This window comes from Pseudorasbora parva, chromosome 25 (genome assembly GCF_024679245.1).
Source record: "Pseudorasbora parva isolate DD20220531a chromosome 25, ASM2467924v1, whole genome shotgun sequence".
Classification (NCBI taxonomy): domain Eukaryota; kingdom Metazoa; phylum Chordata; class Actinopteri; order Cypriniformes; family Gobionidae; genus Pseudorasbora; species Pseudorasbora parva.
Genome location: NC_090196.1, coordinates 29410796 through 29432636, shown reverse-complemented (window position 1 = coordinate 29432636; position 21841 = coordinate 29410796). Strand labels below are relative to the sequence as shown.

The 21841-nt window shown below is 38.0% G+C and overlaps 1 protein-coding gene across 1 annotated transcript; it reads right to left on the bottom strand.

Moving 5' to 3' along the window:
* Window positions 1-158: 158 nt before the first annotated feature.
* ap4e1 (adaptor related protein complex 4 subunit epsilon 1) lies at window positions 159-21724 on the bottom strand. Its single transcript, XM_067437262.1, has 21 exons — window positions 21400-21724; window positions 20179-20250; window positions 19942-20065; window positions 19382-19455; window positions 19188-19309; window positions 17835-17994; window positions 17215-17381; window positions 13751-13824; window positions 11908-12030; window positions 11719-11828; window positions 11506-11645; window positions 11051-11163; window positions 10839-10957; window positions 8242-8538; window positions 7870-7981; window positions 7023-7161; window positions 6348-6588; window positions 5263-5793; window positions 4572-4762; window positions 3183-3346; window positions 159-509 (listed from the first exon to the last, which is right to left on the bottom strand). Exons 1-21 carry the CDS (start codon window positions 21526-21528, stop codon window positions 349-351), a joined length of 3363 nt encoding a protein of 1120 aa, XP_067293363.1. The 5' UTR covers window positions 21529-21724; the 3' UTR covers window positions 159-348.
* Between the last annotated feature and the right edge of the window lie 117 nt (window positions 21725-21841).

Sequence of the window (21841 nt, the reverse complement as noted above, 5' to 3'; positions counted from 1 at the left end):
TTTTTTTTTGCTCTAACAAATTGTACCAATTACTAGAGTGAATAAAATGACACTTTGAAAACAATGTTAAAGCCATATTTCTTTTTTTCCCCCCTTAAACAAATAAACACTGAAGAATGAAGGCACCTACCAGAACAGACCAAACCACAGGCTGGAAATGTTTAAAATCAATAAATACTTTTTACTATATGTACTGTAAGTTTGACAATGCAGTAACGGTGTACAAAAAATATATATATCATTAAAATTATTAGTCCGAGCGTAAGACACGCAAAACACAGGTATTGCGTTTTTTAAACAGTCATTGCACGACACCTGACAACATTTTGTCGCGGGGTTTCTGGGTCGCTAGTGTTCAGCGAGAGCTCTCTGGCAGAGGTACAGGATGCAGTCCGGGAGAGCAGGATGAGGAGAGCGCAGCCACATGGCCAGAGCGGCACCATTCACTCTGCAGTGCAGAAGACAGGGGGCGCCGCTGAGCAGCCGACACGCCACTATTGCCTCCGAGCCTGGAAAAACCATACAGAATTACAGAAGTGTCTAATGAGATGTGCATGTTAATGTTGTCACAAGTACCGACCACGATACCAAATCGGTAGCCTGGATGCCAGCCGAACTCAGCCCCGCCCACAACATTTGAGCTCGGGCAGTTCGGTCTGGACTTGATCCATAGAGGAGTAACTATGCCCAAACACAGAAACTGTTCAGACCAATGAAATCATCAAGGCGGGCTTTAGCCGATGACAGACAGATGATGAACAGTAACGTAATCATCATCAAAGGCGCTTGGGTTGGATTTGTTTTAATCCTAAACGGAGAACTTGTTCATAAATGCATTCACCTTCACTGTTTCTCTCAGAAATGATGATCATGTTGGTAAGTACTCTGTGTATCCTTAAATTATTTTTTTTAAAACACCGGTAGAGATCGTTTATTCCAGGTTTTTACAACAAAACCCACCATCTACTAGGCCAAAACAATATCTCCTCGGGTGGGTTCTCTGGGTAAAAAAGGGCGGTTTGGGGTAAAATGTGTGTAATTTTGTCAAGCTAACCTGGTAAAATTCGCATTCCTGGGTCTATATAATCACATAACTGAGGTCGCTTAAACCCGCGGACATGGGAAACAACCCACAGGAAAACCGCAGACTTGGCAACACAGTGCAGTTGAGCTCTGTTGACATTTGACAACTAACGTTATGTGTCGCTCCGCTGCTCTGATTGGTTGTAGGTCTGTCCAATTGAGGTCTTTCCTGGTTGGGTTGAAACACGCCCCATAATCACAGCCCAATGGAGCCGTTTCAGACTCATATTCTGACGTCACGTTTTAAAGGTCCCGTTCTTCGCGTGTTTTCGAAGCTTTGATTATGTTTACAGTGTGCAATATAACATGAGTTCATGTTTCGCTTGTAAAAACACAGTATTTTTCACACAATTTACTTATCTGTACAGCGCTGTTTCCTCTGTCCTAAAAACTCCCTGATTATTTCCTTGTTCTGTGAAGTCCCTCCTTCAGAAACACGTAACGAGTTCTGATTGGGCCAGCGCTTCCCGTGTTGTCATTGGACAGCAGCTTAGCGCACTTTGCCCGGAAAGGTCCCGCCTCTTACCATAACGGGGAGATGCAAGCGCTGAATGCGCGCTCTTCTCCACGTGGGAGAGCAACAAGACCACGCCCCCTATTTTGCGTGTTCTTGTGGGCGGAGGGTTCGTCAACAAACGGTTCTAGTGACGTCATTACAGCAGGAAGTGCAGCGGTGTAGTCTAAACCGGCCGTTCGCTGTAGGCTTTGAAAGGGAACTTCTGTTAAATAAGATATCTCGCTTGGCATTGAACTTTGAGCGTTATAATTTTACAGGTATTATTTATGCTCTAACAGCAACATTTCACACTAACTAAAGTTTGAAAGATGGGATCGCGAAGAACGGGACCTTTAAAGGGGGGGTGAAACACTCAGTTTCAGTCAATCTCATGTCAATCTTGAGTACCTATAGAGTAGTATTGCATCCTTCATATCTCCGAAAAGTCTTTAGTTTTATCATATTTATAAAAGAAATATGGGCTGTACCGAGTCTTTCCGGAAAAAACCGAGCGCCTGGAGGCGTATCGTGTGGGCGGAGCTAAAGAATCACAAGCGCGCAAAGCGGTGACGTCCTCAAGCGTGGAGAAACCCATCTATCTCAGCTAATACAGATAATGATCCACAATCAAATCTGAGGCTGAAATAAACTGAACAGGAGAAACGGCAACATCAGGACGTCCGTCTCTGTGGTATGTAAGTTACTGTATTTAATGGCCTCTCCACATTTCTGTGTCTTTACTCGCAGTGTATGAGGACATGATTCGGTTTATGGACTATTGTATGCGACTAGACCTTAGAAGTAGCAAGCAGAACGGTTTTGCACGTCAGACTAGTGTAACGTTATACAGAACAGCAATGGAGTAACCGTTAGCGCATTTGAATGACGAAGCACGCGATCGTATCGTTTACTGATGTTTACTCATGCGACGGTAGCCAATAGCAGAGACATTTGAAGTTGATTTACTCACCGGCATCTTCCAAAGCAGGACCGCTCTGTCAAAAACACACTTCTTTGGTATGATTTGGTGAAGTCCTGTGACAGCAGTGACCGTGGAAATCCACTTTGCGACACGACTGAAGCGATGCCTTGAAGCTTCCCGTCATTTCTGCGTTCAAATCGGTTCAAATGCAGCGCTGCCTTCCCGGGGCGCGACATAAGTGTTCACGGAGGACTGGATCTGCACCTGAGAGACTGTTTACAGCGTGTATTTCCTCTCTCTCCCTCTAGTTACGCACGCGCGCACCCTTCCGGGAGAAGAGCCTGTACAGCCCATACAAGGACCTTCCGCTCTATTTAACGTCAATTAGACCCATACTCGAAAAAAACTCGCCGAAACTTGTGAGAAACCGGAAGGAGTATTTTTAACACAGAAATACTCCATCAAACGTCCAACATTAGTTTTTGAAACTTTGTCTATGTTTAGGATGGGAATCCAAGTCTTTAAAGGTGTAAAAAGCTCAGTATGCATGAAACAGCATTTCACCCCCCCTTTAAAAATTTCAGTGCCGATTTGGTATCGCGGTCGGTACTTTTGACAACACTAGTGCATGTTCAGATGTAATGTGAAAGGTGGTAAAATGGAAGCTATTGTTCTGTTTACCGATGATGTCCACTACATGTAGCTGCAGGGCGTCTTTGAGAGCGTTCAGGGTGGCTCTGAGCGGGTCACCAGCAGCATCTGTGAGCAGTTTCAGATTCTGTTTGACATCATGAGACAGAGACAGCCACAGCTTCCCATATTCCTCTGTGGTCACGACCAAAGGCCTGCGTGTGGCAGAGAGAAACGAGATCATTAAAACAAGTCACAGCCATAAAGCTCCAGACAAACAGAAAATCTCTGAGGTGATTTGTTGTTATTTGTATTTCACTTTCATTTTATATTTAGATGAGAGAAAAAAAAAACTGACGCAATTTGCACGTGTTTAATCTCAGTGGAAAATTTACCTACAGAAGTTTGTATAAAATAAAAAATATTTAGTGTTAAAAATATTTCTTATTTTAATATCATATATTTTAATGATTTGCTAATAATTTACAATAAAATGTTTTATTAAACATTAAATTATCATAAATAAATGAATTGATTAATCTGAATTAATTAATTTATAATAAATAACTAATTTTATAATTTAATTAATTAAAACAATAAATTATAATAATAATTATTAATTGTTTTAAAATGAATACTTTTATTTAGTTCCTATTTTTTTATTTTAATCCAATTTAATATTTTAATTTACTATTTCTTTTGAAAATAGGGTGAAAAAATTCTAACAAACATATAAGGGAAAAAATATCACTAAATAAATGAATGTTTTGAGAGGTGCAATTGTGTTTATATTAAGATTATTATAGATAATTAAAACCACACTTTTTTTTTACCTGAGTAATAAACTTATATAATTTTAGTTTCTTATTTGGATTTAGTTTAACTACCGTAGATAATGATTAAAACGTATGTTATTAAAAAATTACGGGCAAAAATGAATATGACTTAATTTAAATATAATATGTCAAATGTAAAAAAAGATGTATTAATTCAAAGTATTAATAAAAACTGTAATAGTTAATTTTTATTATATATTTTCATATCTTAGGTCATTTATTATTTTATATTGATGTATTATAATTATATATTTTTATTTTAATGATTATTTATTGTAAAGATAATTAATATCTTTTTTAGAACCTAGATCATGGATTTGGAGTAAATGAGGTTTAAAAAACATATTTGCAAATGTATTTATGCTACATTAAATTCTACAATGGTAATTTTTAGGTCATAGCATAATAATTATGGACTAAAATTAAATTTTATTTTTTCATGTGTAATAAAATTCTGCAAAGTTAATTAAATCAATTATTGCATTATTTCTTCAGTAATCATTTAACGATTTAATAAAATAAAAAAAACAATGTGCCTTAATTGTTTAATAATAATGAAATCTGCAGTCGGGTAATGTTTAGTGTAGTGTCAGAGACCTGCTACCTGATAAAGTCGGCTGTGGACAGAGTCCCGGAGAAAGGGAGTGTGTTTGTGTGTCCCGGCTGTGTTTGATAAGAGACGGTCCCGGTAAAGGACGCGCTTGTGTGAGGCTCGTCCATCAGCAGAGCGTAGTGACACACACACGTACTCTTTCCCTCCAGACAGTCTACGACATTCCCTCTCAAACTCGCCGTCTAAGACAGAAGAGTTCAAATTTGGCATTATATCTCATATGCTGTCATCACTGTACACACGCACGCACACACACACACGTTTGTTTTTGTGAAATGTGGGGACATTCAATAGGCGTTATGGTTTTTTACCGTACAGACCGTATTTTCTATCCCCCTAAACTGCCCCTGCCCCTAAACCTACCCAACACACGCACACCGAGGCCCTAAACCTGCCCATCACAGGAAACATTCTGCATTTTTACTTTCTAAAAAAACTCATCCTGTATGATTTATGAGCATTTTGAAAAGTGGGGACATTCCACTTTTGACGCCTGTACCAAACTGTGACACTCATATTACACCCTCTCCTTGTAATACCTGTGTCAAACCCATGTCATTATACACATTTGTGTCCTGATATTTCACACACACACACACACACTCTCACACACACTCTCTCACACACACACTCTCTCACACACACTCTCTCACACACACTCTCTCACACACTCATTACTCACCTCCAGCTCCTCACAGGTCAGCTGTACCACAACATCTTTGATTACAGTCTCCGTGCAGTTACATACGAAGATGACGAGCAGCAAAGCTTCGTCTCTGAACATTCGGCAGGAGGCCAGGGACAGGCTGGGGTCAGAGGTCAGGCTGACGACATCAGAGTGAGGTAGGTCTTTGATTTCGAGGGGTAACAGCGTGGTCAGATCTGAAGACGTGGACGGAGGATGTTTGTCCTGTATCGTGCTGGGCCGCACTATAACCATCTCGCTGCCCAGTATCTGAGAGGTGTTCGTGCGCCTGTCGCCTTCCGGGTGTTTGTTTTGACCCAGGCCATTGGCTGTGGTGGATTTGGGTGTGGATATGGATTTGGCCGGCTCCTCTTCCAGCAAACTGCCATATAGGAAGCTGTCGGTCGTGCTATGCGAGGAGCGGGACGAGGAGTCGGAGGACCTCTCGCTGGTGCCCGATGATGATGATGACTCGTGTGGGCGGGGCTTTTTCCGAAAGCGCGGGGGCGGGGCGTCAAATTTTCCCAGCTGAAAGGAAACAGAATTAACATTTACACTTAGCCTGGATGCCAGCCACAACATTTGAGCTCGAACTACTAGCCCAAAAAAAGTCCAATAGCTTCTGAGGGAGGGGTGTTTCTGGGGAAAAAAAGGCTTTTGGGGGTAAAATGTGTGTTATTTTGGCATGGTGGCCTGCTAAAATTGTGCATTCCTGGGTCTATATATAACATAACTGAGGTCGCTTCAACCCGCGGACATGGGAAACAACCCACAGGAAAACCGCAGACTTGGCAACACAGTGCAGTTGAGCTCTGTTGACATTTGACAACTAACTTTATGCTCCGTTGCTCTGATTGGTTGTAGGTCTATCCAATTGATGTCTTTCCTGGTTGGGTTGAAACACGCCCCATAATCACAGCCCAATGGAGCCGTTTCAGACTCATATTCTGACTAGACTTGAGTATGACGACGTCAGGCTAAATTACACTACAAATGCATGCATTTCTGCCTACTTTTGAATGTAGTTTGTGTTAAAGTGGGCATGCGTGCTTATTTTACAAGTCATAAAATAATTTTCTCACCAGAGATATGGAGCTCTGGGCTCCCAAACCGACAAACAAAGACGAAGCCAGCTGCTGTTTGTCCAGGTTTTGCGTTGATGACTCCGGCTGTGGCTCTTTTCGCTCTGCTGCCTCCTGCTGGCCGGAGTGCTGAACTGCAACGCTGGGTTCATCCACTGGAGGCGCTGTCGCTGCTGTTTCTTTACGTGGAAGATACCCATCTTTCCCCCAAACTCTCTTTACACCCTCGAGAATTAGAGCGCTGGAACGGAATCAAACCGTAATATGATATCATTTCTTTTTTTTTTTAATTTAATATATAGTCAAATGTCATTTTTTCCTTTGATCAAAGATGTATTTTCAGCATCATTACTTCAGTGTCACATGATCCTTCAGAAATCATTCTGATATGGTGATTTGCTGCTTAAGAAACTTCTTATAATCAATGTTGAAACCAGTCATGCTGCTTCATATTTTTGTGGAAATCGTGATATTTTTTGTCAGGATTCTTTGATGCACAGAAAGTTCAAAGGAACGGCATTTATTTGAAATAGAAATCTTCTGCTGTATTATAAATGTCTTAACTGCCACTTTTGATCAATTTCATCCATTCTTGCTGAATTAAAATAAAGACTCCAAACTTTTTAGCAGTTGTGTACAACCAAAGACAGCGTGCCACACGGGACGGGTACACACCTTTCCTTCTGAGAGAGTTCAGTGCTGTTGCCCGAGAGTCCTGAACTGACGGACAGCAGTGTGGGAGACTGTCTGTCAGTGATGCTGCATGATGAGAAACTCACAGGCAGAGAAAAACTGTACGGCTCCAGATTCAGTGCTGAAAAAAAGGCCAGTCATACAAGTTTGGGATGACATTAGGGTAAGTAAAGGTGTGTTCACACTTGGCAGGTTTGGTCTGACTAAAACGAACCCTGCTGTAATCGCTCTGTTAGTGCGGTTCAGTTGAATAAGTGTGAACACTGCCATTTGAACCAAACAAGTGGACCGAGACCACTGAAAAGATGGGTCTCGCTCCGCTTCCAAACAAACTCTGCCGCGAATCGACTGAAATATGAACACAACACAGACCAAAGACATCTTAACGAACCAAAAACAGGACATGATGTCAGAAGATGCCACCCTAAAAAGGGCAGAAAGCTCAAGCACACTTGTTTTGTATTTCTCGTCATTGTCCTGATGTTTCTCATCACAGTTCGGTACAGGCGTCAGAACCGCGTCTCCTCGCAGCAGATCCAAAATATCCAAAAAAAATCATAAAAGCCGACCAATCAGGTTGTGAATGTATCCTAATTTCTTTAGGTTCGGTGTTAAAATGAGAATGTGAACGCCAAGCGGACCAGGACTTTTTTTTTGGACCAAACAAACCATATTACAAGTGTTAACACACCTTAAATGACAATATAAAATGTGTATTTTTGTGTGAACTATCCCTTTAAGGGCAGGATAAACATGCATGTGGTAAACTATAGTTTACTTTAGTATAAATAACAATTAGCACAAGGATAAGGGGTAATGATGGCTGTACCTCTCTCCTCAGAAAGCTCTTCCTGTCTTTGATGAGGAGGTTTATAAGGTGCGGCTCCGGCAGCCAAAGCCTCCGACACAAACCCATCCAGAAATGACAGAGAAGAGTCGACCTGTGTAGAAATGCGAATGCTCAAAACGTGCCTTATGAGCAAATTAAAGCAGCCTTGGTGAGCAGAAGAGACTTCCTTCAAAAACATACCAACCCCAAACTTTTGAACAATAATCTCAAGACCTCTAAGTAATATGTGTCGATTTACAATGAGGACACGCCGTTAGAAATGGTCTCGGTTTACTGTGTTGTTCACTTAAAGTGCTCTAAATCTGTCTGTTTTAAGAGTGAAAACACTAACAAGAGGAACTTGTCTGTTACCTCCATGCTGTCCCAGGCCGCTCCACGGGGCAGTACCCACCCATGGAGCTGTGAGTCCTGGCTGAGGTGAAGCAGCTCCTGCGCCTGCTGACGGAGCACCGTGTCCTGGGAGGACGTAAGGCTCTCAGCCAGGTCCAGAATCAAGTCTGCCTGGCCCTCGGAGATCTTAGTCAGGGCAGAGAGAATCCAGACCCGCGTCTCCGAGCTCACGCTTCTCTGATCCAGCAGCTTCGTCAGGAGTCGGATGACCTCGCGCTGGTCCACACACTCTTGGAGGTGAGAGTATTCTCCAAGAACCTGAACACAAACACACAATCTTGTGAGTTTCCAGAAAAACACTGATTCCTTATTTATCATTAATTTCAAAGGCAACTGACACTTTTAATGTATTCCAATATACATGTATTAGAAAGAACATATACATACATACATAAATAGATATACATAGTTATAAAAATTATTGACTATTAGTATTCACAAAAATTCATGTAAATGTTTTAAAATATATATTATGTAAGCTACATTAAATTACTTAGTTAATATAAATTGATACTAAATTGTAAAAAGGTTAAAGGGGGGGTGAAACACTCAGTTTCAGTCAATCTCATGTCAATCTTGAGTACCTATAGAGTAGTATTGCACCCTTCATATCTCCGAAAAGTCTTTAGTTTTATTATATTTATAAAAGAAATATGGGCTGTACCGAGTCTTTCCGGAAAAAACTGAGCGCCTGGAGGCGTATCGTGTGGGCGGAGCTAAAGAATGACGATCGCGAAAAAAACGTTGACGTCCTCAAGCGTGGAGAAACTCATGGCTCAGCTAATAGATATATGATCCAGAATCAGATCCGGAGGCTGAAATAAATTGAACAGGAGAAACAGCAACAGCAGGACGTCCGTCTCTGTGGTATGGACTGTATTTAATGGCCTGTCAACATTTGTGTGTCTTTACTAGCAGTTTATGAGGACATGATTCGGTTTATGGACTATTGTATGCGACTAACGTTAGACCTTAGCAAGCAAAACGGTTTTGTACATCAGACTAGTGTAACATTATACAGAGAACAACAATGGAGTAACCGTTAGCGCATTTGAATGACGAAGCACGCGATCGTGTCGTTTACTGATGTTTACTCACGCGACGATAGCCGACAGCACAGACATTTGAAGCAGTTTTACTCACCGGCTGCTTCCAAAGCAGGACCGAACCTTTATCGCTGGGACCGCTCCGTCAAAAACACACTTCTTTGGTATGATTTGGTGAAGTCCTGTGACAGCAGTGACCGTGGAAATCCACTTTGCGACGCAACTGAAGCGATGCCTTGAAGCTTCCCGTCATTTCTGCGTTCAAATCGGTTCAAATGCAGCGCTGCCTTCCCAGAATGCTGTGCTGAAGCGTTGAAGTCGCTCGACGTCACCCATAGGAATAAAGTGGAGCGCGGCGCAGACTATAACGACATAAGTGTTCACGGACGACTGCATCTGCACCTGAGCGAGTGTTTATGGGCGTGCATTTCCTCTCTCTCGCTCTAGTCACGCGCGCGCGCACCCTACCGGGAGAAGAGCCCGTACGGCCCATACAAGGACCTTCCGCTCTTATTAACGTCAATTAGACCCATACTCGAAAAAAACTCTCCGAAACTTGTGAGAAACCGGAAGGAGTATTTTTGACACAGAAATACTCCATCAAACGTCCAACATTAGTTTTTGAAACTTTGTCTATGTTTAGGATGGGAATCCAAGTCTTTAACAGTGTAAAAAGCTCAGTATGCATGAAACAGCATTTCACCCCCCCTTTAACAAACCCATTGTTACATTTTATTAATGATTTCTTACAAATATATAAAAATAATAATTCAATGGCTAAATTAATTAAATTGCCTAATAAATTGCAAAATAATTAAAATACTCCTGTTAAATCAATGAATCGGATCGAACATAAATGTTTTTATATGTAATATGGTATATTAAATATATGTGTGTGTGTGTGTGTGTGTGTGTGTGTATACAAACACAAACTTTTATGTTAGATGCGATTAATCAATTCGACAGCACTAAAATAAATGTGACGACTTAAGTTTGTTTATATATATATATATATATGCACACACACACACACACACACACACACACACACACACACACACACACACACACACACACACACACAATAGCTAAATCGGTCACAATAGGGAATAAAAGACGATTGCAAAGACAAAAGACTATATATATATATATATTATACATATTATATGAATACAAACCTTTATGTTAGATGTGATTGATTAATTGGGAAAAAAGTGTCCTAATTGTGATTGTTTAATAAAAAAATGTGTGAGAAAAAAAACACTTAAAAAACACAAATTAATAGTATAAACACTGTTTTATGGGTAAATAAAACAGAAAATGAACTGCAAGTTGTATAATATATCATTCGTAACTTGCAAGTCTTTCACTTCATCGGGAAGTTCACCTTTAGAAGTTGAATTGGAAGACAATGTTTTTTTTGTCCACCAAATATGAGGATTTTTTTAAACATTTGTATTTATAATTAATAATTTAATTTTTTTGTAATATTCTTTCTTAATTAGTACACACCCAGCTCATGACCTGAAGGAAGTGTTGGGGCAGATGAGAAGCGTCTCCCTTCAGCACCGTCAGATACGAGTCGACAGCATACAGCCGTAACTCATCATCTTCCTCTTTAGACTCCGAGCCTGAGGGAAAAAACACACCAGGAGTGTGAAACGAGTGAGGGAACTTTCTGCGACAGTTTACAGCTCTTAAGATCACCTATACTTCTCGTTTACCCTCCGCCAGCAGTCGCAGGAAGTTGTTCGGGACGTCCTGTTGCAGCAAATCGCCACCGATGGAAAAAACATCACTCATCGTCTGAATGAACCAAGAGTTATCTGGAGCAAACGTAAGGTTTTTTTATAGGAACACAAGACATGACATAAAAACTGACATGCAACACATTAAATTAAATTGTATAGAGACTGGTATATTTTTTTACAAACTACTGAAACAACTGCAATAGTCTTTTCTTCCCTATTGTGACGGATTTCCGAGTGAAACCGCTTCTCATACAAGAACAAATGTAGGGCGGGACTTGATTTGGTCAATCTGGACTATTGGTCGATCTCATGTGAGTGACAGGTTGCCCCGCCCTCATGTCATCAGAGAAGAGAGGGAGGGGGTATTCCATAAAACAAACTAAGAACTGTGCATTCTGATTTCACAGTAGCTTTAATTAAAAGGATATTTTTCAGCGAGCTCTGCAACTTTTCCGACCAGATGGATGACGGTGTGCTCGTCGCTGCACTCGCGCAGGAAGTCCAGCATCTTCTCAACGATCACGATCACATTCTGAGCGTTTGTGATCCTGAACAGCAATTCAAGAGTCTGAGAGAGAAGAAAGCGGAAGAGGTGAACAGGACATTTGATGTTTTGGGTCTGAGTGTGGTCTGTTTGTTACCTCTCTCTTAATAGTGAAGTCTGAGTGGTCCAAACACTCAATAATGGTGATCTGATGCTGCAGGGCCAGTTTAGCATCATGCTGGACGACGTACGTCAAGGCTTTCAAACCTGAAAACACACAAGCATGTGAGCAGTTAAAGTGAGCTTAGCTTAACTAACTAGTGAAAATCAAAAGAAGGAATTTTACCAAGATATTTGAGGTTGATCTTTGGAGACAGAACAAAATTGCCAATGCATCTCGCCGCTTTTTCCAGCAGCTCAGCTTTGGGGTGTATGGTGTAGACGGCTTTCACACACTCATACAGGATTGCTGAAACAGACATTATGCATTATAATTTTGCTGACAAATTGCAGTTCGGTCCATTAGAAAAGGTGATTTTACTGTTAAGTGACGTAGCATAAATTTAGACTAATAGCATTTGCTTAAATGTTTTAAAAGGGAGCATTTATGCCCTTTTACAAAGTCTTGATTTTGTTTTTGCATTAACATGAAATGGTTACTGCTTGAATGTTCAAAAAACATCTATTTGATTTTTCTATCCTCCCTTCCCATGCTGCGTTCCAGTTCGTTTTTAATATGCCCTTCACTCGCTACCTTCCCTCCGTCTCGTTCACTTGGATGTGCATCATTGCTTACGTTGCATGAGTGTCCACCACTGGCGGAAACTTTGCAATGAACTGAACTGGAACGCCCTAAGCCCTTGATCACTTGGAATCCACTATGGAGTGTATTTATTATTTATTTATTTCCTTTATGAAAATGTTTAATGCAACATTCTACATTTATATAGGTGTATTTGGGTTGTTTTAAATGTTTTAAAAAATATTTTAAATATCAGAGTTGTTTGTGGTGGGGTAAATTAAATGCGATATGCGGTGACGTCACAATCACGTTGCATTGTGGTATATGAAGCTGCCTGAAGTGTACATAATGAAGTAGACTTACTCCCTCTGTCAAAATCAGGGAGCAAGGCTCTGTCCATATAAATTTCCCCTTGTCCACTTAATGAAGTGGAACGCACTTCAAAATGGCGGCAGGGATTCCCCCGAGGGGAAGTGCTTAGGGAAGTTTGCAAGTGCGTGTCTTAAAGTGGAGTGGAACGCAGCACTTGTCTGTCAGTAATGTTCAGTTTAGTTCCTGACTCTATTAAGCTCCTCCTTCTGAAAAGCACAATGTGCTCTAAATGGTCGGCTGGAGCAGTGTGTTGTGATTGGTCAACCGCTTCAAGCGGGATCCTTTACCATAATCACAAGTTTCACTACTAACCAGGGCTTGTCATTAAGGGTGCTTTCACACTTGGTTCGATTGCCTTGACCGAACACGAGCAGAAATGAGATCTACAGCTCTCTGCTAGCAGTATGTCAGTGACGCTCATCAGGTAAATGAGTGAAACACACTCAAACACACATTTTTATCAACTCATATGTCATTAATAATGGTTCACTTCCGCTATTTAGCATGATTGCGTTCACATCAGCAGCGAACCGTACCGGAGTTCACATGAGCCGAACCCCAGACCACCTTTAGCGGACTACGGTGTGATCCGCATCTGAGTTCGGAAGATCGCGCTCACATCATCCAAACCAACTGAACTCTGACGTCAATTGAACCGCACCAAAAGTGCTAGTGCATACCTGTACACTTTTGGGTATTAAAATCCGGGAGAGATCTGATTTTGATATCTCACACAAAGCCGCCTCTCTCTGCTTATTGCCCTTAAATGGTCAAATATACACAAAATAATGTCAAAATGCCGGTCTTGGTGAGTATTCACGCAAACACAGTCAGTTCTGTTTTAAGTGAACCAGGTTTTAATAAACCTGCTGCCAAATTATGAGATGTTATAAAAATATATCTATATGGCAGTTTTCCCCGAGGCATCTATGTCAAAATTGTGGCCAGTGAAAATGCTGAGTGGCGAGTTACTTTAGAAAACCACTTGTCACAGTGGCTGGTGGGCAAAAAAGTTAATGTCAAGCCCTGGTGATGGTCAAATTACCGTTCAGTCCATTAGAAAAGATGATTTTACCGTAAGTGATGTTGGTGTTCATTTCCGCTCTGCGCAGAGACTCATCCAGAACTTCATACATCAGCTCACTAGTGCTGAAAAATGAAGACACATTTTACATATGAATTTCAAATACAGTATGCTCTTTCCCTGTGCTTTTAGTGCATACTGTGAGCAGGGCTGGGGCTAAAATTCGGCTCTGGCATACCCAGAACATCCGGCCCATGAGTTCCCCGTGAATGTTTTTGCTGGGGTTTGGGCCTTAAATTGGAGTATATAAATAAAACTAGGACAAGGACAAATAATAATAGATATTATCGAATTTGCTGCAAATGCAGATAAACTTAATATTGCTTTTTTTGTCACACAGCTAGGATGCAGTAAAGTAAATTTACTGCTTTTAAATGCTGTCATCATTTACTCACTCTCGTGTCATTCTCTATGACTTCTGTGAAACACAAAATAAGATGTTTTGAAGAATGTTGGCAACCAAGTCATTTTGGTTAGGCTACCATTTGAATATTGTAAAAACAAAAAAACAGACTGAAATTATTTTATTTTATGCTACACAGAAATAAATTAATTTAGGTTTGGAATGACATTAGGGTGAGTAAATGATCACATTTTTGGGTTGAACAATCATATTTTTCAGTTAACACATCATTTAAGTAAGACACTGATATCTATCTTTCATGAGGCTATTAAATTTCATTAAATTTATTAAACAAAGTTAATAAAACTTTTAAAGAGGAAAAAAAAGCTTTGTCCTTAATTCATAGGATCCAGATTTTAAAACTGTTTTATAGACTGTAGTTTAACTGTAGGCCAGTTTCATTTAAATGTAAGATCATGGTAGTCACAGGGTAAAAAACATAGACTGTAAAAACCTTGCTCCTCATTATATGGCTATATATAAAACATATAGCCTATAATAAACGATTATATTTGTAAGTAAAAAAAAAAATTGTAAACACCTGTAGAAAATACGAAAACAGCCTCTATAAAAGTGATTTATATTCTGCAATATTAATTTAAGTAATATAGCAACATTTTTAATAAAAGTTTCTTCCAAACACCATATTTCTTCCCTGTTAGCTGCAATGTAAATTGTGGTTCTGCTAAAGTGAAACGTTTTGTGTGTATCAAGGTTATTTTCGTAAACGAAAACTGAAACTAAGACTAAAACTATTGGTCAAAAAACATTTTCGTAAACTGAAATAAAATTTAAAAATCTGAATAAATAAAAAACTAAAACTAAACGAAACTAACTAGTCTTACTAAAAAACTAACTGAAATAAAATAATAATTAGCAAAAATAAATATTCGTTTTCGTTGTTAATAAGCTCTCTTTAATGTGGTGGAAAATCTGACTGTGGCGGTTGAGGGAGTGTCTATTGCGCTACTGCGCGTCAAGTGAGCTGAGGAGATTAACCGCTGTCCTGTGACGGACGCGTGCAGACAGGCAACACATCGCCAGTCCTAAACGGGAGTTCACAAAGAATCAATGCGTCCGTGGCAGTGAAAGGGGAAATAACACAAGATAATGAGATGCACATTGAACTTCTTTTAAGCTCACTGTTTTAGAATGCCGTTTCTTACGTGACGAGAGACGCAGGCACAAAAGTCAGCAACTATATTAGCAAATAACGTTACTAGCCTACTGTGCGTTTGAGATTTCATGTTTGCATAATATTGACAGGCTCAAAGGTGTTATCATAATCATTTACTACTAATAATATTATTATCTGTGTGGAGACATTTCCCCACAAAGTAGGGAATGCCAGGACACACACACACACGTTTGTTTCACTATATAAGTGAGGACATTGCATGGACTTCCATTGATTTTGTATCAGGTTAATGATATTTTATATCTCCTAACTCAATTCCTATCCCTAAACCTACCCATCCCAAGAACGTGCAAAACAATAGATTTAAATAAAAACATGTTTTGGCCGATTTATAAGCCTTTTTAACTAGTGAGGACCAGTCGAATGTCCTTACTAGTCAGTTATCATAATATTTTACTAGAGAAGTGAGGACATTGGTCCCCTTTACAATTATAGCACAACAAACACACACACACACACACACACGCACACACACATGTCTGGTGCGCTATCTTTGTGGGGACTTGCCATATAGACGGTTTTTATACCATACAAACCATATATTCTATCCCCCTACACTGCCCCTGCCCCTAAACCTACCCATCACAGGAAACTTTCTACATTTTTACATTTTCAAAAGAACTCATTATGTATGATTTATAAGCTTTTGTACCCATGGGGACCTCAATTTAGGGGACCACACACACACACACACACACACACACACACACACACACACACACACACACACACACACACACACACACACACACACACACACACACACACACACACACAGAGCAAAACAGTGTGTAGACACTGCTAGCCTACATTGTACTACTGAAGAAATTAAAATAAGCTTTTAATTGTTTAACAATATTTCATCTGTTATGAGTGAGTTTGTCTGGAATTTATAATTTTTACTTTTCTATTTTACGTTGCATCTATTTTGTTCTTAAAGATAGATCCTGTATAGGTCATAGTTTGACTCAAGCTTTTTTGCTCAAAGGTGAAGACCCAACTTTACGCATGTTTTGTAAGACCTTCCTGGGTTTAAACAATAATGCTCGTTTATCAAGTTATTTCACTTAAGGATGTTTAGTAAGATTAAACTCTAATCTGTTAATTAAACTTTGCTGAAATTAAAAACCTTGATTTGGTCTCTACACTTCATTATGGTAACTCTGCTAAACTATAATTACTAAAACTAAAACTGAAACTAAATAAATAAAAACTAAATAGAAATGTATTTGCAAAATAAAAACTAAACTAAAACTAGCAAAACCATTTGTAAAACTAACTAAAACTAAACTGAAATTTGTAGCAAAATTGAAAACGATAATAAAATAAAAACTAATTTATAAAAGCAAAACTATAATAACCTTGGTGTGTATTGCCGTTTTCCACTTTACCTCGTCATGAATACATGCTCACGGCTGTTTTCAGCTGATTCAACACAGAACCTGTAATGTTTCCATATCATACTATTGTATAAAACAAAATTCAGAGTCAAAGTGCCATAATAGAGCAGCATTTAAACGCAGCGTACGTTCGTCAGCGGCTGCGCTGTGCGGATATTCATCTTTGCAGTTCCATGCGCTAAAATACTAATACATAAATAAATAGAAAAAAGCGCCTAATATGGGGAGGTCTCTCTCGCTTCTGCGTGTCAATTCAGAAGACAAACCAATGGGCCGCTGTCGCTGCATGTTGTCAGTGGTACAAATTATCATCTTTTTTTTTTTTTAAACACTACCGGCCCCAAAGTGCGTCGGCCCACCGGGCAAATGCCCGGTATACCAGATTACCAGTCCAGCCCTGACTGTGAGCATATAAACTGGGACGCAGCTTGTGATTAGCAGGGCCCCTTTGTACCTTTGGTCCTCTCTTCCTAGGAGCGAGAGGATCCTGAGCAGCTGGATCTGCAGCCAAGGCGCAGGAACATTGTGGTAGTAAAAATCCATCGGGAGTTTCCCACCCACCACCTGCTTCAGGATGGCGACGAAACTGCCCGTCAGATCTTTATAGCCGTCTGGACTCTCCTGATAAAGACAAAAACAAGCAAGCGGAAAAACTTGTTTAATATACAGCTATAGCAACCACAAAAACTATTCGGATGCTTAAATCAATTAAACATATGGCAGCTTGTTTCCATCATGGATTCTTTTCAGCTCACAATTTGGATTTTATACCTCACAATTTTGAGAAATCAAGTCATAATTATGACATATAAACTCACAATTCTCATTTTATATTTCGCAATTATGAGAACGGCCATTTTTGAGATATAAAAGTGAGAATTGTGAGATAAGAAGACGCAATTACCTTTTGTATTTTCTTCATGGTGGAAAGAAACTTCCATAAATAGATAGGTTTGTAGGTGGTTGGGTTATAAAAACCTCTGATTAATACATAATCGTATTTAACTATGAACTGGATGTTACTTTGAATTGACTGTATTATAATAAATAAAGACGTTCGCCTGAAAGACCAACCGTGATCAGCTGTAGGTAAATGTGTAACGATGATGTCATGACACCCGGGTCTTTGTCGCACAGGGCCTTCCGGAACTTGCCGTGAATGTGCTGGACTTGATTCGGCGCGATAAGATAAAACTTATACAACGCCAGGACGGCTTTCCTCCGAATGATCTCCCTTGGGCAGCAAAGAAAGACAAGTAGATGAGTTATTATTAGACTGATAATCATATTGAACAATATATTTATCTTACTAAATTTCACACTTTTCTACTTAACTAGCTTTGAGTTATTAATATTGCTTTAATATTAATATTAGAAGTTGTATATTAATAATACAACTTCTGGTAAATCGGGTTTATGTTGAATGTACACTTAACAGGAAACTATGTCAGGTAACTTAAATAAATATATCTAAAATTAATATTAAAGCCATACATTTCTGTAAACAATGATTAGTTATTTTTGTTTTAAAAAGCTTCTGCGTGCTGGTTATCAGACGCTTCCAAACAACTGGTATTGGTTGTAAATGGTGAAGTTAATTATCAACTAAAGCTATTACAGATCAGTTTTGTTAATTGAAATAAAATATAAACTTCAGCGAAAATTCAACAGAAAATTTTGATGTTGCCTTGGTAAGTTTAACTAAAAGTACTAAAACGGAAATAAAAATAAAGTAAAGCTATACAGAAAAGACAACAAATGACATAAAAAAGGCAAAATTTAAATGAAAACTAAAAATATAAAAATAAAAGCTAAACTAAAACTGAAATAAAAATAAATTAAAGCTATAATGAAATATTTTTTTAAAAATGAAAACAAAATGTCAGAAAGCACATAACAATTATATAATTTAATTGAAAACTTAAGAAATAAAAATGAAAGCTAAATTAAAATAGAAATAAAAATTAATTGAAGATATAAAGAAACTAAACTAAAATGATAAAAAAGCACATAAAAAGCTAAACTAAAACTGAAATAAAATAAAAATAAATAAAACCTATACAGAAATATAAAAAAAGACAAAAAAAGCACATACAAAATTACTAAAATTAAAACTAAAAATATAAAAAAGCTAAACTAAAACTGAAATAAAAATGATTTAGAACTATATAGAAATATTTGATTAAAAAAAGGACAAAAAAATGAATAAAATTTAAAAAATGCAAAAATAAAAGATAGTGTATAAAATGCTAAAATGACACTAGTTGAACAATATTGGCCATATTCTGTATTATATCTAAAAGCCTTATCGATATGGCTTATAGATATTTTCAAGTGTTGAAATAAGAAATACCGGTTTGGGTCATCCCTCTGTGTGTGTGTGTGTGTGTGTGTGTGTGTTTTAGAGGAGTGAATCTGCTGGCTTACTTTGGATGTGACAGCTTGTCTTCCACCAGAGGAAGGACAGCAGGAATCATGTCTTTGGGGAAAACCTGAGCTACGACAGTCAACGCCATGCACGCTTCAATGAGGTTAGTGCTCTGAAGATCCTGCCACAGACGGATGAGGTGTTCAGTCCTACAGTCATGTGTTCAATCCAAAGCAATAAGAGTCACGCTCACCTTTAATACTGTGTTTACCAGCAGCAACAGCAACTCATGGCCCTCGCTGAGGAACAGAGACACTGCCAGGTACCCTGAGACCACATCGAAATACAAAATATGGGATCAAATCATTCACATTCAAATTGATTTTTGTTATATAAAGAATCTTCACTTCTAACCAAAAATGTGTTAGTGTATCAGGGTTTCCAAAAAATATGAAGCAGCACAACTGTTTTCAACACTGATAATAATCATAAATGTTTCTTGAGCATCAAATCATCATATTATACTGATTTCTAAAGGATCATGTGACACTGAAGACTGGAGTAATAATGATAAATTCAGTTTTGACCACAGGATATAAATTACTCTTTAACATATATTCACATAGAATTCAGTTATTTAAAATTTTAATAATATTTCACAATATTACTATTTTTCTGTACTTTAGATCAAATAAATGCAGCCTTGGTGAGCAGAAGAGACTTCTTTCAAAAACATACTTGGTCATTAAACATTTCTGAGCATCAGTGTATATACACACACAGACACACACACACACATTTACACATACGTACCCACTCTCTTCTCCAGGACGCCACCCTGCTGGGCCAGTTTGATGGCGTGAATGTAGGTGAAGGAGGCGTCGTAGCCCAGCATCTCACAGTACATGGCCCGCACCATAACCTCTCTCATCTGCTTCTGTAAGCACCAAACACACACACACGCACACACACACACACACACACACACTGGGGTCAAATAATCAGCTTCTGTGTGACAGCGATGGCGACGCTGAGGTCTGTGCGGCTCACCATGGAGGTGTTGGGAGACGACACCTGTTCTTTCATGGCAGACAGCTCCTGTTTCATGAGGTTCTCCTCCTCCTGCAAATACAAATAAAATAAAAAACACTGCATCCCATTTTAATATGTGGTTTCTACGACCTTGATAATGTTATATTGTATATGGTTTTTGATTCTGTTGTGACTTTTTTGTAATCTTTAAAAAAAAAAAAAAAACAGTTTTACAATATTTAATTTGTAAATATTTTACTATTGGTTATTTACTATAATATTATAATTTGGGTAAAAAAATGAATTAGCAAAAGTATTAATAAATTAAACAATATTATATATATATATATATATATATATATATATATATATATATATACACGATTCTGAAGGATCATTCATCACTGACGTTATCATGAACTAAAATATTTTTTTTTTTATTGAAATAAAATAAAATATGAATATTAGATGAAACAATAAGAAATTAGTAGTGTTGCTTTGGTAGCTATAAGTTAAAGTACTAAATTATTAAAACTGAAATTTTTTAAAAAAAATAAAGCTATTTAGAAAAAAAACAATTAAATACACAATGAAAATGACAATATAATTAAATAAAAAATACTAAAAAATGTTCATGAAAAACATAAAAATAAAAGATAAAATAAAAATATAGTAAAGCTGTATAGAAATATAAAAAATAATAAAGATAGCAAAATGACTAAAATTAAAATGAAAAATATAAAAATAAAAGCTAAAATAAAATACAAATATATTTATTTGAAAATAACAAAGATGACAAAAAAGCACATAAAAATGACTAAAATTAAAAAATAAAAGCTAAAATAAAAATCTAATAAAGCTATATATAAATATACATTTTAAAACATGAAAAAAAGACAATAAAATGGCATAAAAATTACAAAATATTTAAGTGAAAAATAAAAGCTAAATAGAGATTTATATAATAAGAAAAGATTAAAAAAGCACATAAAAATGACTAAAATTAAAATGAAAAATCAACTACAACTGAAATAAAAATAAATGATTATTATATAATATTCATTATCTTGATAAATTTAATAATTTAAAAAGAATTAAAAAATATTTAAACTTTGTAGATAAAATAAGGTTACATGACACAAATTAAGACTACTGTCACTGCAAATACCCTGATACATAAATGACATGTCAGTATCTATATTCTTGCTTATTCCTGTCATAGATATTGATTTTACTCACATGTTTAGACGTCAGTTCTGTGATGTCCTTGATTAGTTGCTTTAATCTGTTGGTGATTTTAGCAGCTCCAGTTTGAGAATCAAATAAACCCGGCAGAGCACTGAGAGTTTTCTCCACAACATCACTCATTTCAGCACGACAAATCAGAAGATCGGATTATAAGACACCGCCGAGGTCCTACATAAAGATAAGCGCCCTACAGCAGGATAAATACTCATACAGTACACCTACACTACAGTCAAAACCATCAAAACACACCGTATGAAAACACAAACCATCATGACTAGACTTTCTCGCCGCCTACCGGAAGTAAGCTCGCTGCTGATTTCATAATAAAAGTCCAATGAGGGATTTTGTGCTGTCTTCACGAGCTTTTCTTTATAGTCTATATTCTACACACACACACACACACACACACACACACACACACACACACACACAC

Coding starts and splice junctions, on each gene's coding strand:
- ap4e1 (XM_067437262.1), bottom strand. CDS start 21,528: ATGAGTGATGTTGTGGAGAAAACTCTCAGTGCTCTGCCGGGTTTATTT. Junction 11,164..11,505: donor GTTGCAGAGCTCGCTGAAAA/ATATCCTTTTAA, acceptor AAAAAACCTTAC/GTTTGCTCCAGATAACTCTT. Junction 4,763..5,262: donor TGACCTGTGAGGAGCTGGAG/GTGAGTAATGAG, acceptor CTTCTGTCTTAG/ACGGCGAGTTTGAGAGGGAA.